Source organism: Odontesthes bonariensis, chromosome 15, assembly GCF_027942865.1.
Source record: "Odontesthes bonariensis isolate fOdoBon6 chromosome 15, fOdoBon6.hap1, whole genome shotgun sequence".
In the NCBI taxonomy this organism is placed as follows: domain Eukaryota; kingdom Metazoa; phylum Chordata; class Actinopteri; order Atheriniformes; family Atherinopsidae; genus Odontesthes; species Odontesthes bonariensis.
The window spans coordinates 34,039,577-34,055,180 of NC_134520.1; the positions used below are offsets into that span (position 1 = coordinate 34,039,577).

Here is a 15,604-nt window from a genome sequence, read left to right on the forward strand (position 1 = left end):
TTGTCATCATTTAAATGAAGAAAATTTTGGGCCAAACCACTGCTTAATATCAGCAATACAATTAAAGCAGGGCTCAGTAATACGGGGTTTGTTTACCATGCAATACACACCCCAAAGCTGTAGGGGGAGCTCCGTAGAAAATAGGCGACAGTCTAGCCAGACTGTCGTAAACCCACCGGAGGCAATTTACGGTTTATTTTTCAAGACACTGGCAGAGAGTTGGAGAAGACGACGGAGATTCGTGATGTCTTCAAAGGTATGTAGTAAAAGTAATTATCAAAGCAGTATAAAAGCAAAGAATGAATTGTAAACCATATGTGCATATTTGTCTCGGCTCAGAGCCCTTTATGACCTGCCGTGAAGCAGTAGTTCTCGGCTCTCGTGTGTCGCGAGACTTCCAGAGCTAAACAAAGCATGCGGCGCCACAGGCAAAGTTGCAAGCGCTGTTTCGGACTAGGGCCACCAGATGGAGTGGAAATGTCACCGTTTTCATCGGAACGGGTCAGCCAAGCAATCTGATGATTGCCAAGCAATTTTATGACCATGAAAAAGTTGCATAGCATGTCTTTAAACAAAGAACATTGTGCACTGTTACTATTTGGCTTCAATAGTAGATAAATTTGTAAATCGTCTGCATACCAGGGAAAAGAAAGGTTGTGCCTGGCTATAATTGACAATGCTGATGCTTTCATTGTATCACTAAAGGTCCTTTTCCTATCGTTAAAGTGAACGTTTCTCATTCATTTCATCAAATCTGTGCCGAAGCCCCAACTGGTGTGTTACAAACCATCTTCACTTTTATACACAAATGAATTACAAACCAACCTGTAGTCCTCCCGTGTGGCAATGAGACTGGACACATTTCGCAGGATCCCTCCACCGCTCTCAATGATGGCGAGCGAGTTAGTCTGACAGCGATATGTCAGCGTGCTGACCAGGAAGCCCAGAGCACTGTCCACCGAACAGATCGCTACCTTGTTGTCAATACTGTGAGCCGACAGGTTCCACAGAGCGCTCAGAAGACTCTTTAAGGTCGACTCCTGCAGAACAAGCAAAACAAAACACACTTTGTTAAACACAACCTGGATAATCTGCGTATCCACGTGTCCTTCCTCTTTCTCGGTGCTTCCAAGCCTCTCTTTTCTCTGCAGGTCGGCTTGTTTTTGGTACCTTGGTGGCCTGCAGGGAGCAGGTCATCAGTGCAGATACACAGCCGATGTCTCGCAGGACTCTCTTGCTGGTGATGTCGGCCCTCCAGGACAGGTTCCTGAGGATGCTGGAAACCACCTGATGAAGCTCCTCACTGTCAGAGGCCAGCTGGGCCACCAAAGCCTGGAGGCAGCTCTTCTTTGAGCACAGGGTGGCCTGCGTGATGTGGAGAGGCACATTAGCATGGTGAACCAGTTAGCATGTTGAATCAGTTAGCATGCCTGAGATGTTAAATGCTAAAGATGCTAAATGCTAAAGTTTTAAGATTTGTTCATTTTTGTAACGGACATGTTTTCAGAAAACTTGACTGTTTTTTTTGGGGGGGGGTTCTCTATGGTGTTTGTCTTTTTTAATTAACAGGAAGCTCGTATGAAGCTGAGTGTTTATTTCAAGGTTTTCTAAAAGCTGCTACAGATTTTATGATTTTATCAACCACTGAATATTAATTTCCTTTTTATAAAGGACTCAGTTTGAGTAGCTTTGCATGAAGTACAATTATAAACAATTTATTTATCCTACATTGACCCCATATGTGGTCCATTCCCTGATTTAAACAAGCAAGTTTTCAAGTCTCGTCCCTTTATGAGAAAAAAAGCAATGGAAAATGAAAGATCTTTTTCTTTTTGGGCCAATTTCTGGAAGCCTTTTGAGGCACTAGTGAACTGTACCTGAAGGCCATGATGCTCGTATAGCAGACAAGCAGCAATGTAATGTAACCAGACAGAAAGCCCACTGTAGGAGCTGTTTGTAAAGTTAGTTTTTGTTCTTTGGTTCTAGTTGTAAATTTAATTTGCTAATTATGAGTAACTTTATTTGATTCATTTCAGTGTTTTATTTAGATTAGATTTTTTGCTAATATTCCTTGTTAGTTATTTGTTTAGAATATTTTTGGTAATTGGGTCACACTGGGCACCTGGAGTACCAGCATGCACCTGGGTGGGCCGATGGTTTTTTACCAGGGAAAAGGAGAGAGCAGCAGGTTTTATTTGTTCTTTTGTTTGTTTTAATGTTTGGAAATAAATCATTAAAAAAATGCAAGAATTCATTTTGGACATTCATCTTCTTTTGCCTGCGTTAAACCACATCCCCCATGGTGCATCAGTGGCCTTTTGATTGTGTTTGGTTTAAGTTTAATTGTTTTTTTATGGACAAATGGCCACTACACCCACATTAGACCGAAGTAAAAGGACGCCTCTCCAACAGCCGCCTCCACCGTACCTTGTTGACGACGTCTCCGAAGGTGAGGTTGGTCATGGCCATGCCTGAGTAGCGGCGCAGAGCCATGTTGATCGGGTCGTTCTGCATGCCGTACATGTCCTGGTCCAGGTGGATCAGATCCGCCACCACCTGCAGACCGCCTGGAAGGAAAGACCCAACTCTGCTTTCAGACAGGTGCACATCAACACACTTTCCACTCCAATAAAAGTCCCAAAAATAAGTCAAACTTCTGCAATATCATCGGTTAAATGTGTTCAACGGCTATTAAACCAGTGTATCCTCTGACGTGGGCAGAAGGATTATTACCGCGACCTGTAAACTGGTGATGTGGCGTCTCACAAACCTAATTCGTTCATCGCTCGCCGGTACTCCTCTTCGAAGGAAAGCTTCATGATGGCACACATAGCCTGACAGATCTGAGGGTCCACAGGTTCAGGAATATCTGCACAACAGAGCAGCACAGTAGAGGGGGGGTGGGATTTCAGCTACATTTATGGAACAAGAAGAATAGTTTAGAGTTGCTGTTTTGTCCATATCCTCCTTTTTCTGGTTCCACCGGTTTAAAAAGGAACACGCCGGTCCTTTTATTTCCTCTGTTCAAAAAAGGCTGAACACAAATAAAACATGTTCCAATAAAACATCTGTGGTTGGACGTAAAGAGGAAACAAATTTAGGATTTCCAATATGAGCTGGAAGCTATTTCAGAGTTGCTTGTTGGTCATTTATACGGAGAAAATCAGTGATGTTGGAAATGTTTTTTAACTAAATCTATCGTGTGTGACATGTATGTTGGATGTAAGAAGATCTTTGGGAGTTTTGATCTGTGGGTTGGTCCCCTTAAAGGGGAAACTATATATCTAAATGTGTCTGAAATCAAACAACTTGGCATTTAGTTTGTGGGTTTGTCTTTTTTTAATGGCTCCAATTATCTGAAAATGTGTCTTTCAGATTTGCAGGGGAACTTTCTGCCACTCTCCAAGGTTAGCCACCTTTCTTCAACTTCAGATGAGTCCTGAATTCAGTTCTGGACCTCAGAAGTTGGAAGTTGAAACTTGCTTTTTTTTTGCTATTAACGTGAAATCCCTTATTAGTTGTATAATTTACTTAACTGAAGAAATAAGAACGCTTATAATGCTCTAACGTCACTTTCTTTAATGTTTTATTTAGGGCTGGGCAACGATTAAAATCTTTAATCTAATTAATTGCATGATTTCCCTGATTATAATAATAAACCAAGTTTTGTTTTTGAAAGAATTCATCCTTCCTCGCATCCACCCTACCTGACAATCATATGTATCCTTGAAAGCCAAATTTATGGTTTCTGCATGTTCGCATGAACATCGTTCATGTGTTGCATAAATTCTGCCAACTGCACCGAGCCACCAGGACTGGTGGGCGCCACACATACCCCCGGATCAGGCCACATTCAGGTGAAAAAAAGTGCTGATGGTGCAGGGCTGTTTCGTGTTCTGAGGGGCCTTGCTCACCTGTAGTTTTGGTGCCTCCGGGTGAAGGCGTCACGGCGTGACTCTCGATCCAGTCCCAGCCGCTGTCGCAGTAGGTGCGGACCTGCTCCAGCATGTGCAGGACCCTCATCTCCCGGCGGGCCTGGCCCTCGTCCTGCTGGGAGTAGATGATGTTGTGGAGCGCGGCGCTCGCCCTGGACTTGGCCTCGCGGCTGCAGCCCGCCGGGGCGCCGCCTGCGGCCGTGTCCCCGGAGCCGCCGCCTCCGGCCGGAGCTTCGTGCAGGATCTGAACGAGCAGGGGGACGCAGCCGGACTTCCTCATGGCGATGCAGCTGTCTTGGGAGCTGGACAGGGCCAGCAGAGTCCGGGACATCTCCTCCTTGTCTCTGTTAGCCAGCATGGAGAGCAGCCAGAAGACCATTTCCACCTGAGGGGAGAACGCTGTCAAAAGGCTGCAGCTCAAGGTGTTCCAGGCAGAGGAGCTTTGCATGAAGTACAATTAAAAACAATTTATTTATCCTACATATGTGGTCCATTCCCTGATTTAAACAAGCAAGTTTTCAAGTTTTGTCCCATTATGAGAAAAAAAGCAATGGAAAATGAAAGATCTTTTTCTTTTTTGGCTAATTTCTGGAAGCCTTTCGAGGCACTAGTGAGCTGTACCTGAAGGCCATGATGCTCGTATAGCAGACAAGTGTAGAAGTAAATATGTAGTGAGGTCAACGTGTCACAAAAAAGAGCTAAACTAAATCTTTGGCTAACTTGTAGCCCTTTGTGACAAAGATTAACCCTGTGCTGGTTCATCAATAAAACCTTCTGTGAAGCTGTTTTTAATGTGGAAGCAGAGCAACCCGACACACAGCCCACATTAGACTGAGGTAAAAGGAGCCTGATTTACTATGAATAAAGAAATAATCATTCTGTTTAAATGTGTGATACAACTGTTGAAATACATTATAATAATAATACGTTCTGCTGTATCTTTAGGGCTTAAAGATGCTAAACCTAGTCTATTTCAATGTGAAATTTTAGTGCCAAACTTTTATTTCTCAGTGTATTTTACAGATATAAAACCAACAAAAACTCGTTTTTTTGCAACAAGCAACTGCTTGTGACTTAACCTGAATAAATGAAGTTTTCTGAACAGCACAGAACTTTTAACATTACTGTTTATTGTAAAGTGCTGAACGGAGAAACACAGTCAGGGTGTTAAACTCCTGATTCGCATGTGAATCTTACTTAATTTGGCTGAAATGGGATGTTTGGTGGGATTTTTTGGATCTTTGAGCTCATCTTTAAGTCTTTATGAGTTTTATGAAGTTAAATTCTGCAGATGGGGGATGAGTTGTTACCTTGCTGCCTCCGTCTGCAGCTTCTGTTCCTGCCGCGGCTGACGATGAGCTGCTGTTCTCCGGCTCTCCAGCAGGGGGCTTCTCGGCTCCAGAAAGCTGCGCACAGAGAGGAAGAAGACATGAGGACGCCGTCTTTGACCCAGATGCATTCCTGCTGGAATCCCTGTATTGTGATTTTTTGTTTGTGTGGAGGCTCCATCATTCAGCGTGGCTCTAAAGAGACTGCTGCTCTGTTTCAGGGTGTATTTAAACCTCCAGCAGTGCGGCTACATCTCTGTAGGTGGAGGTTTATTTTGTTATGAGGGTTTAATCACACAGAAAAACAAGGAAGATTAGATTAAAGGCAAGTAATTCTTGCAATTCCAAGTTTAGATTCTGATATTTGTTTCTTTTTGCAACCTTTTTCATTATATTCATGTGTCACCTTGCAGATGAACACAATTTCACAGTCAAATGTTCATCTTCTGCTCTTTTAAAAACAGGCAGGCAGAGTTTAATCATCCAGATCTTTGTTAGGATGAACAGCAAAAGCTGTAAAAAAAGGTCCATTTTACCGCCTGCTTGCTAATCCTGACACACACGTTTCATTTCACTGATCTTTGTGAGGACCCGGCCTTATTGATGTGATGTAATCCAAGGCCTCTCATCCCGTCCTCCTGCAGCCTGACATCAGATGACCTCACAAGGTTTGAAACTTGAACTGGTCCTCACAGACACACACACACACACAGGGCTTCATTTGGATTCACAGCCTGCAGTCCTCAGAGACTCATATCAAAGCTTTGCCCCCCTCTCCTCCATCCCGTCACCATAGCAACGCCTCGGGGTGTGATGTGAGTGCGAGAGACGGAGCCAAAGACTGTCTGCAGACAAAAAGCTGTGCGCGCCTTCTGCATTTTTCCCTCCCGCTCACAAAGGAAACCTGAATTTTTTTGCCGTCGTCCTTTTTTGTTTTGGACAGATTGGCTCCGATCCAAACCTCCTCCATTAAGCACGAGCAGCTACAGCGTGCGGACAAAATGGATGCCAGCGAGCAGACGCAGCCCCGATCAGCTCAGTTTGTCTGCTGGGAGAGAGGCCGGACCACCCTGAGAGGGGCCCAGATTCCCACCCTCATCTAACTCATCCATAAGATGTTTTTATGTGTTACAACTTTAGTAATCAATGCTATGATTGATGATTTCTGCTCTGAAGCTGTAGAAAGCCGGGTATGTTCCAGCTGAAACATTAGAGGAACCAATCCTGGCTCCAACTGCTTTGGATTTGCCGTTCGGAACGGATTAAATGAGCAACTAAGTGGAGAAAAATGCAGACTAGGACTGGGCCGAGTTCCAGCGAGTCGCTGCCACTTACTCGCCCATCCCGGGCCGAGTTCCAGCAGCTAGGGTATAATACAGAGACCAGACATCTGGGGAATGATGTGCAGATTTGAAACTGCAGCATCACATTTGCTGATGAAGATGAAGACAGAAAAAGATTCAAGCGAAGTGTTGAAAAAATTAGCTTTTTTTTCTGGAAAAATACCAAAGATACAGTGAACTGGGGCCTTAAAGGCATGGTTGGTAATCCTGGAGAGCTAGCAAGAGAGCTAGCAAGAGAGCTAGCAAGATTTGAAAGTGGCACCTCCGCTAAGTTCCACCCCCCCCCCACAAAGCCACGTGTTATTATCGCGTTAACTCGCTAATTATTTAACGCCGATAAATGTTTTATTATTTATTTTATTATTGTAAAAGTCTGTTGCCCACAGGCTTTTATTTTGTAAAAGTCTGTTGCTCACAGGCTTTTAATTTGTAAAAGTCTGTTGCTGTCTGCTGTGGAACAGGAAAAGAAAGTAATCGGCGGATCCACCAAACATGGAGAAAGGTACGGAACTTTTACTCTGGCATTTTCATTTTAAAGTTCTTCCAGACGGCGGAGTCGACAGAACCAAAGTCATCTGTAAACACTGCCAAGTTGAATTGTCTTCTCAGCGTAGTAGTTCCAGTCTAAAATATCACTTAAAGGCAAAACACACAACTGATAGCAGCAAGTCATTCAAGGAAACAGACAGTGGAGCGAGGCTTCTACATAAAAACTACAGAAAGATGCTGATGTTAAAAGTGTGTTTGCGCAACAAATGTTATGGCACTTTCATTCATATGGCAGCACATTTAAAATAAAGCTAAATGCTAAAAGCTATACGCTACTTTTGGATTCATTTTTGGATTCTGCGTACAAATGTGATAAATCGTGATTAATCAGGGAAATCATGCGATTAATTAGATTAAAAACTTGAATCGTTGCCCAGCCCTACTGTTAAAACAGTTACGAAACACTGACACCATCAGGACAAACTGTGAACTACAACCTTCTCTGCGACGTTCATCTGCAAACCAGAATAAAATAACTTTTTATCCTTCTGTCCTGTAGGAACTAATTTCTTCTTCTCATTTTAACTCGATGCAAACTCCCTCTATCAGTCAGATGCTTTGAATAAACGATGATCAGGATAAGTTTGACTCCATTTATCCAGAATGTTGTGTTGTGGAGGCAGAAACCTCCAAACCTGGGCACATAAAACCAGGACGGACACTGAATCACTGAAGAGGAGGAGGTTTGTTCTGCTCTAATTTGGGTGAAACTAAAGCAAAAGTAACCCTTTAAGGAGGCAACCATATCTCCTCGTTATTCCCACAGGGAGGCAGAGCAGAGAAAAGAAAGACCAACTCGCTGTCTTTATGTCGGACACACTGCTCCGTGCCAGCTCTGCAGCCTGGCAACAACCAATCACAGAGCAGCTCTGTTCAACCATGAGATGAAGCCTAATGGATGGAGACAGAAAAGCAGGAGATCCGGGCTCTTAAAATCTGATTACAGACACACAATGTGTGGCAGGTTTTTCACTGATTGAGCTAAAACTGTTAAAAAATGTAAATGAGATCAAAGTGAAGTCTTTAAAGTGGTTATTGGGCCTAAAACAGAATATAAAACCAGCAGAGCTCCGAGATCCAAGGACTCAGGTCAGCTGGTCCAGTCCAGAGTCCAGACTAAACATGGAGAAGCAGCATTTAGCTGTTATGCTGCAAACAAGTGGAACAAACTGCCAGTGGAGATTAAACTCTCACCAAACACTGGAGAAAATGCCCCTCCAAAAATAAGTAAAAAAACAACAAATAAAAGACGTTTTTGCTTGAAATAAGCAAAAAAATCTGCCAATGGAACTCGTGAAAATCGGCTTGCCAAGATTTCTTGAAATAAGATGTGATATTTGGGACTTTTGAGATAAAAGTGATCTTGAAATTAGCTTAAAAACCTCTTCAAATGGAAAAAAAAGCTTGTTTCATATGAAATCCGACTCAAAACAATTTGTTTTCAAGACTTTTTCATTTAACAAGATATTCCAGATGTATTGTCTGCAAACAAGTCCCTATATCTGGCTGAAATGGTACTTGTTAGGCAGTTGTGTCTTATATTAAGTGTAATGAGATATTTTGACTAGAAATGAGACAAATATACTTGGTAAGACTTGATTTTTTTTCCAGTGAATGGAGACATTTTTAAATCCAGGTTAAAGACATTTCTTTTCTCACGTGTCTATGCATGAAATCTGCACGATATATTTGAATTTATCTGGACTGTTGATTGTTTTTAAATTCATTTAAATAATTGTATTTGTTTCTCTCTATATTCTTTTATGTATTTTTAATGCTTCTTCCACTCCCTGCTGCAATGCTTTTATTTTATGTAAAGCACTTTGAACTGTTTTGTACATGAAATGTGCTAATTTGATTTGATTTGATTTAGGTGGATTAAGAAGAGTGAGGCCCCTTTAACGCATCTTTGCTTAAATATAATTGAATCTTTTTATCTTGTAGCACTTCATTTGGTTGAATGTTTTCTCTTTTTTTAATTTCTAGGAACAAAAGTGTGCAAACAAACTTTTATTAGAATAATTTCAGCCATAATGCCCCTGTGTTTTCCCAGTTTTAGCCTTTAGTTTTTAATAGAGTAATTAGACTTTGGTGCCCACGATGAGGGCAGACAGAGTCCAGCTGTGCACATCCTGCAGGTGTTTGAGCTTCACAGGTTGCGTTCAACATGCAGAAGATGTTTGGTTCTGTTCAAAGCAGGAACCAGAAGTGCTGCTCCCTGCAGCTGGTGGTTTCCTGAGCTGTCAGACTGAAATATGGAGCCAAACTGGTCAAACCAGAAAGTTGAACGTCACAGACAGAGACTACAGATTCCAGCTCTGACGTCCGTTTTTACGGAGTCCTGATCTGTGGGCTGTCAGCTCGGTTTGTAATGGAAGCATGAAGAAAGTGGCGACTGTGAGTATCCGACCGACACGAGGTTTAACTCTTAACAAGCCTGAACACGAGCAGACTTCTGCCTCCAGAAACTTCATGTTTGTATCGTTCCGTGTTGAATCTGCTTGGGTCACGAGCCGCTGCTCAGATGGAATGAGCTGACATGGTGAACGAGTCTTCTATATAAATATATAAATACCGGCTGATTCTTCTCAGGATATCAACTCGTAGCCTGAAAAATACTCGATACAGTTTCTGATGAAGGATTAAAAGATCTTAAATCTGAATCTCAGACCTTTTGCGGACCGTTAACCCACATTGAATGTAAATGTAAATGTATTTTATTTTATTTCTACAGCCCTTTACAGACAACCCTTACGATGTACCAAAGTGCTTTACAGCAGGTAATAAATAAAGAGAAGAAGTAAAAACAATAAAAACAATAAAAGAACAGTGAAAGCAATAAAATATAACAAAATCGAATAAGATAAAAGTGTCATCATGCTACTGGGTATTAAAAGCAATCCTAAATAAGTAGGTTTTTAGCCTAGATGTGAAGAGGCCCAAGTCAGAAATAAGTATAATAATAATAAATAAACAATAAATAAACAACAAATAAACAATAACAAATAAATAATAATAATAATAATAAAAATAATAACAATACGGTGTACCAAAGTGCTTTACAGCAGGTAATAAATAAAGAGAAGAATAAATAAAAACAATAAAAGAACAGTGAAAGCAATAAAATACAACAAAATCGAATAAGATAAAATAAGATAAAAGTGTCATCATGCTACTGGGTATTAAAGCCATCCTAAATAAGCAGGTTTTTAGCCTGGATCTGAAGAGGTCCAGGTCAGAAATAAGACTTAGCTGGACGGGGAGCTTATTCCAGAGCCTGGGTGCAGCTTTGGGAAAAGGCTCGCTCACCCCAGGGTTTGTATTCTGACCTGGGCACTTCCAGCAGAAACTGATCTGCTGACCTCAGAGCTCTACCAGGACTGTTAAAAGCTCAGATAAATACGACGGGGCGAGGCCGCTAAGAGCTTTAAAAACAAACATTAAAAGTTTAAAATCAGTTCTATAAAGGACAGGAAGCCGATGGAGGGAGTTAAGAACAGGAGTGATGTGCACACGTCTGTTGGTGTTGGTTAAAAGAAGGGCAGCAGCGTTCTGCACCAGCTGAAAGGCAGGAATCTGTGGAGAAGTCCCAGTTAATGGAATTTATTCCCATTTCTCTTGTGTTTACGGAACAAATCGTCTTGTTCTTCGGTGACTTGTTCTGTCAGGCTTCAGGTGATCCCACCTCCTCCCGCTCTAACTGGGATATTTAAATGCATTCCCAGGCTGGATGGGGCAGAAGATGCAACCCGGAGGCCTCCATGGGGAGAGTTTCAGGATGAACAACATCAGATAGCTCCTAAAACACTCACCATGGCTGTGTTCGAAACCGCATACTACTCATACTACTCATACTAACTTTTTGAGTTCGTATGCGAGTTTGAGTAAGCGAGAAGTTCCCGGATGCATACTAGATTCTCTGAAATGTTGGGTATGCATCATGAGGTTACTACTCATACTCAAACTACCCAAGATGCAACGTAACGGGACGTCGCCGATCGTCATTTCCTGTCAAAACGGCAGTTTCAAGCTAGCTACAACGAGGGTAGGTTCACTTCCTGTTTTCAAAACAAAAGCACCAATTGTATGGTAATGGCTTTCCCTATGATAAAAGGCAACGGGTATTTTATTTTGTGAAAATAACAGGAAGTGCGTTGCTCACTGCGGCTAGCTTTAGTAGCGCTGAATTCGTGGGAACAAAATTGTAAACAGCCGGTATTTTGTCAGGTTTTCAACACGTTGGGGATCTAAACGACTACTTTCTCACCTGAAAATGTTTCAAATGTTGCTAAAGTTTACAGAGTTTAGAGCTTAAGCGAAATCAGCTTCAGGCCGGCTGATTTCGGCTCGGGAGGAGCGAAATGCATTGTGGGTAAACACTCTGCATACTGCCTGATCGATGAGTATGCAGTATGGAAGTATGGAGTATGCAGTATGTAATATGTAGTATGTAGTATACATTATGCAGTATGTAGTGTGTAGTTGCGGTTTGGAACACAGCCATTGACAGCAAATGTGGATTAATGCACCACTTAAAATAGTCCCTCAGACACATTGTCTCCTCCTGTTTGCTTAGAGCTGCAGTCGCACTCTAAATGTAATAACACGATGATGGTTCAGCCAGTTTGAGTTTGTGGAAAACTCTCCTCAAAAAGAGTTTGATCACTAATTCCACATATTTCTGATTGTACAGGTGCTCTCTGCTCTGATCTCTGTGAACACGAAGCTTCAGAACAAGATGTCTCGGTGAGTTTTAACGAGTGAAAGAAGCTAAAATGAGTCATGAAACGTGCAGCCAGGAGCCTGAAATCCAGGAGGAAGCGCCCAACCCGGAGGGCCGCCACAATAAAGATGTGAAAGTGAAAGAGTTTCAGAGTCAGACGGAGAAGCAGACGATCAGCCCGCTGACTCTGCTCAAAGAGGACCTCAGCCTGTTCAAAGAGGAAGTGATGAAAGTGTTTAAGGACAAGGACACGAATCCGAGAGCGAGCCAGTCGGGAGAGAAACCCAGAAACACTCTGACGCTCCTCAAAGAGGACTTCAATCTCTTCAAAGAGGACCTCTCCAGCGTCTTCAAAATCGGTCAAAAGGACAGCAAAGAGGTCGCTGCGAAGGAGGAGTCCTCCGGCACCTCAGCGGTAAAAACCTCCAAACCCGAGAGGGCCGAGGAGCCTTTAAGGGGCCCGTTCAGAGGAGACCGAAACCTTTTAAAGACCCAAAGCGCTAAAAAGAGAGACGAGCACAGTTTCAGGAAACTTAACCGAGAGATGGACGACCATGAGGAATCTGAAAACACGGACGACGGGGCGGATGAGTCGGAGCCCGGTGAGCTGGATGCGAACGAGTGGAGTCAGACGCTGTCAGCATCAAACACAGGTCAGAATCCCACGCTTCAGCGATCAAATCCAGCATTAAACGTGTTCCCATCACTGAGGTATTCCTTAAAGGGACAGTTCGCCTCTTTTGACATGAAGCTGTATGACATCCCATATCAGCAACATCATTTCTGAACATCTTCTTACCCCCTGCTGCGTCCTGTGAGCAGAGTTCCAGCCTCATTTTGGTGTTGATGAAGGTAGTCCGGCTAGTTGGCTGGGGTTTAAAAAATAAAGCGTTTTGCTTCTCAAAACAATATGCGTTCAACAGAGTAATACATTTGCATCACAAAATCGTTCTCCAGGAAAAAGTCAGACCTCACAATCACTTGGCCCTATTTTCTCTCCCTTCGTATCACTGCCTGCTGCCGCCTGCCTTTGATTTAGACTTAGAAGCGTATACATTAGAGGTGTGAATGTTTCTTTAGCCAATAAACAGGGATGGATCAATCTAAAACCTGATCCTGCTGACTTTTAAAGGTTTAGAACTAACATTTATGGCTTTATTAATCGAACTCATCACTGAAATATAACAGATTTCCTTGCCTTTTCTCGTACATGATACGAGTGTACGATCTGCTCGTTTATCTTCTAAAGTGTTTTAAATATATATTCAAATCATTTGACAGCTACAAACATTTTCTTCATCATTTTAGAGGCTGAATAATAAAAGAAAATTTACTTAGTTATACATTTGCATCACAAAATCGCCTGCCGACAGCCGCGCCTGTTACGGTGTTTGCGGCTCGGTCTGCACAGTAGGCAGTGATACGCAGGGAGAGAAAATAGGGCCAAGCGATAGTGAGGTCTGACTTTTTCCTGGAGAACCATTTTGTGATGCAAATGTATTACTCTTTGGAACGCATATTGTTTTGAGAAGCAAGACGCTTTATTTTTTAAACCCCAGCCAACTAGCCGGACTACCTTCATCAACACCAAAACGAGGCTGGAACTCTGCTCACAGGACGCAGCAGGGGGTAAGAAGATGTTCAGAAATGATGTTGCTGATATGGGATGTCACACAGCTTCATGTTAAAAGAGGCGAACTGTCCCTTTAAGCTTTCACTGCCTGCGCTTCTGTTTCATTTGAAGCAGAATTTCATGGATTCAACGCCAGCACGTGCACCACTGGTCCAAAACAGCGGAGCGAAGACTCCCCTGTGGTGTCCGGAGAGGCTTCGCTGTCCTCTGGCCTCGTCTTGTGGAGCCTGACAGACGACCTGAGGTGAGTCGAAGCAGTTCACGCACGAAGTCTGCAGCCAGGCGGGAAGCAAAAGCAACATTTATTCAAAATTCAACGGCAAAGTTGAGGATTTTTGGGATGTTTGTTTCTGATTTGTTCTTGCAGGAATCGGTCGATGGGAGACGTTTGGTCGCTGAAAAACTGTAAGATCACATGGATTTCTTTCTCCTTAAAAATCTGGTTTGACTTTGTTTCTTCTGTTACTTTAATAGAGTTAACATACTTTATCAAGCTGTCGCCATAGTTACCGAAGTTCCTATTTTTAAGAGGCTTCACTTGAACATTTCCACACATAATAAAAGACGACTTTAGCTTCTGTATCGTGTAGGGCTGGGCAACGATTACAATTTTTAATCTAATTAATCGCATGATTTCCCTGATTAATCGCAAAAATCGCAAAAAAAAAGACATTTTTTTTACCCTTCTCCATGTTTGGTGGATCCGCCGATTACTTTCTTTTCCTGTTCCACAGCAGACAGCAGCAGACTTTTACAAAATAAAATAAATAATAAAAAATGCGTTAATATATAATATAATATAATATAATATAATATATATAAATATTCGAGTCCGTATCGGACGGCCCTGTGCTGCGTGTTGTTCCCCCTTTCTCTGCCCCCTGCTTTCTGTCTCTCTGAACTTCCCTATCCATTAAAGGCCCAAAAGCACCCCCAATTGAAATTAAAATTTTTGAAATTTTGAAATTTAGAAAAAATGAAAAAATAAATAAAACCTGCGTTAATGCGTGATAAAATATTTATCGGTGTTAAATAATTAAAGAGTTAACGCGATAATAACGAGTTAACCCGCCCAGCCCTAGTATTGTGATAATAAATCATAATTATGATGACACACAAATCTAAATGTGAGCACTTGGAAGGCTCAGACAGTAAAAGTACATTTATTCTGAGCATATTTCCATGATTTTTTTTCTAATCGGGTACAATTTCAACATATTACCTAACTAAATAAACACCGGACGATCGCTTTACAGAAACACGATTCATTAAATTACAGTTATTTACTTAAAGTCTATCTTATAAAACAATTACTGATCAAAGAATAATTCTAAAAACTCGATAAAAGCAGCTTTGAGTTTCTTTTGAACTATTTTAGTTTAACTTTAACAGAGTGTCTCAGTGGAAACTGATGGCTCATCGGCTGCTCTCTCGTTTTTACCAACAGTCGCCTCCTATCTGACCTTTGACCCCAACACGGCGAACCCGGAGCTCCACCTGTCCGAAGGCAACAGGAGGGCGACCCGCATGTGGCAGGAGTATCGGAGCTCGGAGCACACGGAGCGGTTCCGGCGCTGCCCGCAGGTTCTGTGCCGGGAGGGGCTGCTGGACGCCGTGTACTGGGAGGTGGCGTGGTGCGGCGGCGCCGACGTGGGCGTCACCTACAACAGCATCTCCAGAGACGGGGAGGCGGGGAGCTGCCTGCTGGGACACAACGAGCTGTCCTGGAGTCTGGAGTGCTCAGAGGGGGGCTACACGCCGTGCCACAACGGGAAGAGGTTCAAGTCCACGTGGCCCGAGCCCTTCACCCGCCGGGTCGGGCTCTACCTCAACTGGCCCGCCGGCTCGCTGTCCTTCTACGGCGTCTCTGAGGACGAAATGGTCCACCTGCACACCTTCACCTCCGCCTTCACGCAGCCGCTGTACCCGGGCTTCTGGGTGTGGGCCGGCGACGGCTCGGTGGCGCTGTGTCAGGTGGAGCTGGGCTGGGAGCGACTGCTGAAAGAGTGATTCATGTTTCTACGTGTGATGGCCTGAATGAGCTCTTAATAACCATCGGGGCTGGGCAACGATTAAAATGTTTAATCTAATTA

At 42.9% G+C, this 15,604-nt stretch overlaps 2 protein-coding genes across 5 annotated transcripts in view; one reads left to right on the plus strand and one right to left on the minus strand.

Moving 5' to 3' along the window:
- Window positions 1–15,604, minus strand: part of apc2 (APC regulator of WNT signaling pathway 2) — a 47,471-nt gene that overhangs the window by 9,182 nt on the left and 22,685 nt on the right. For both annotated transcript variants that reach the window (XM_075486042.1, XM_075486041.1), the window contains exons 8-13: window positions 5,246–5,341; window positions 3,915–4,320; window positions 2,771–2,869; window positions 2,428–2,567; window positions 1,171–1,365; window positions 826–1,040 (exon numbers count right to left, since the gene is read on the minus strand). In XM_075486042.1, coding sequence (XP_075342157.1) covers window positions 826–1,040; window positions 1,171–1,365; window positions 2,428–2,567; window positions 2,771–2,869; window positions 3,915–4,320; window positions 5,246–5,341 — 1,151 coding nt within the window. The remainder of the gene's footprint in view (window positions 1–825; window positions 1,041–1,170; window positions 1,366–2,427; window positions 2,568–2,770; window positions 2,870–3,914; window positions 4,321–5,245; window positions 5,342–15,604) is intronic.
- On the plus strand, window positions 9,444–15,601 carry LOC142400818 (uncharacterized). 3 transcript variants are annotated; one of them, XM_075486043.1, is made up of 5 exons: window positions 9,444–9,552; window positions 11,849–12,531; window positions 13,623–13,755; window positions 13,879–13,916; window positions 14,959–15,601. In XM_075486043.1, exons 2-5 carry the CDS (start codon window positions 11,931–11,933, stop codon window positions 15,519–15,521), a joined length of 1,335 nt encoding a protein of 444 aa, XP_075342158.1. In that variant the 5' UTR covers window positions 9,444–9,552; window positions 11,849–11,930; the 3' UTR covers window positions 15,522–15,601. The 3 variants fall into 3 exon arrangements, with proteins under 3 accessions (XP_075342158.1, XP_075342160.1, XP_075342159.1); XM_075486045.1 differs by having other exon boundaries at window positions 13,626–13,755; XM_075486044.1 differs by lacking the exon at window positions 9,444–9,552 and adding an exon at window positions 10,902–11,200.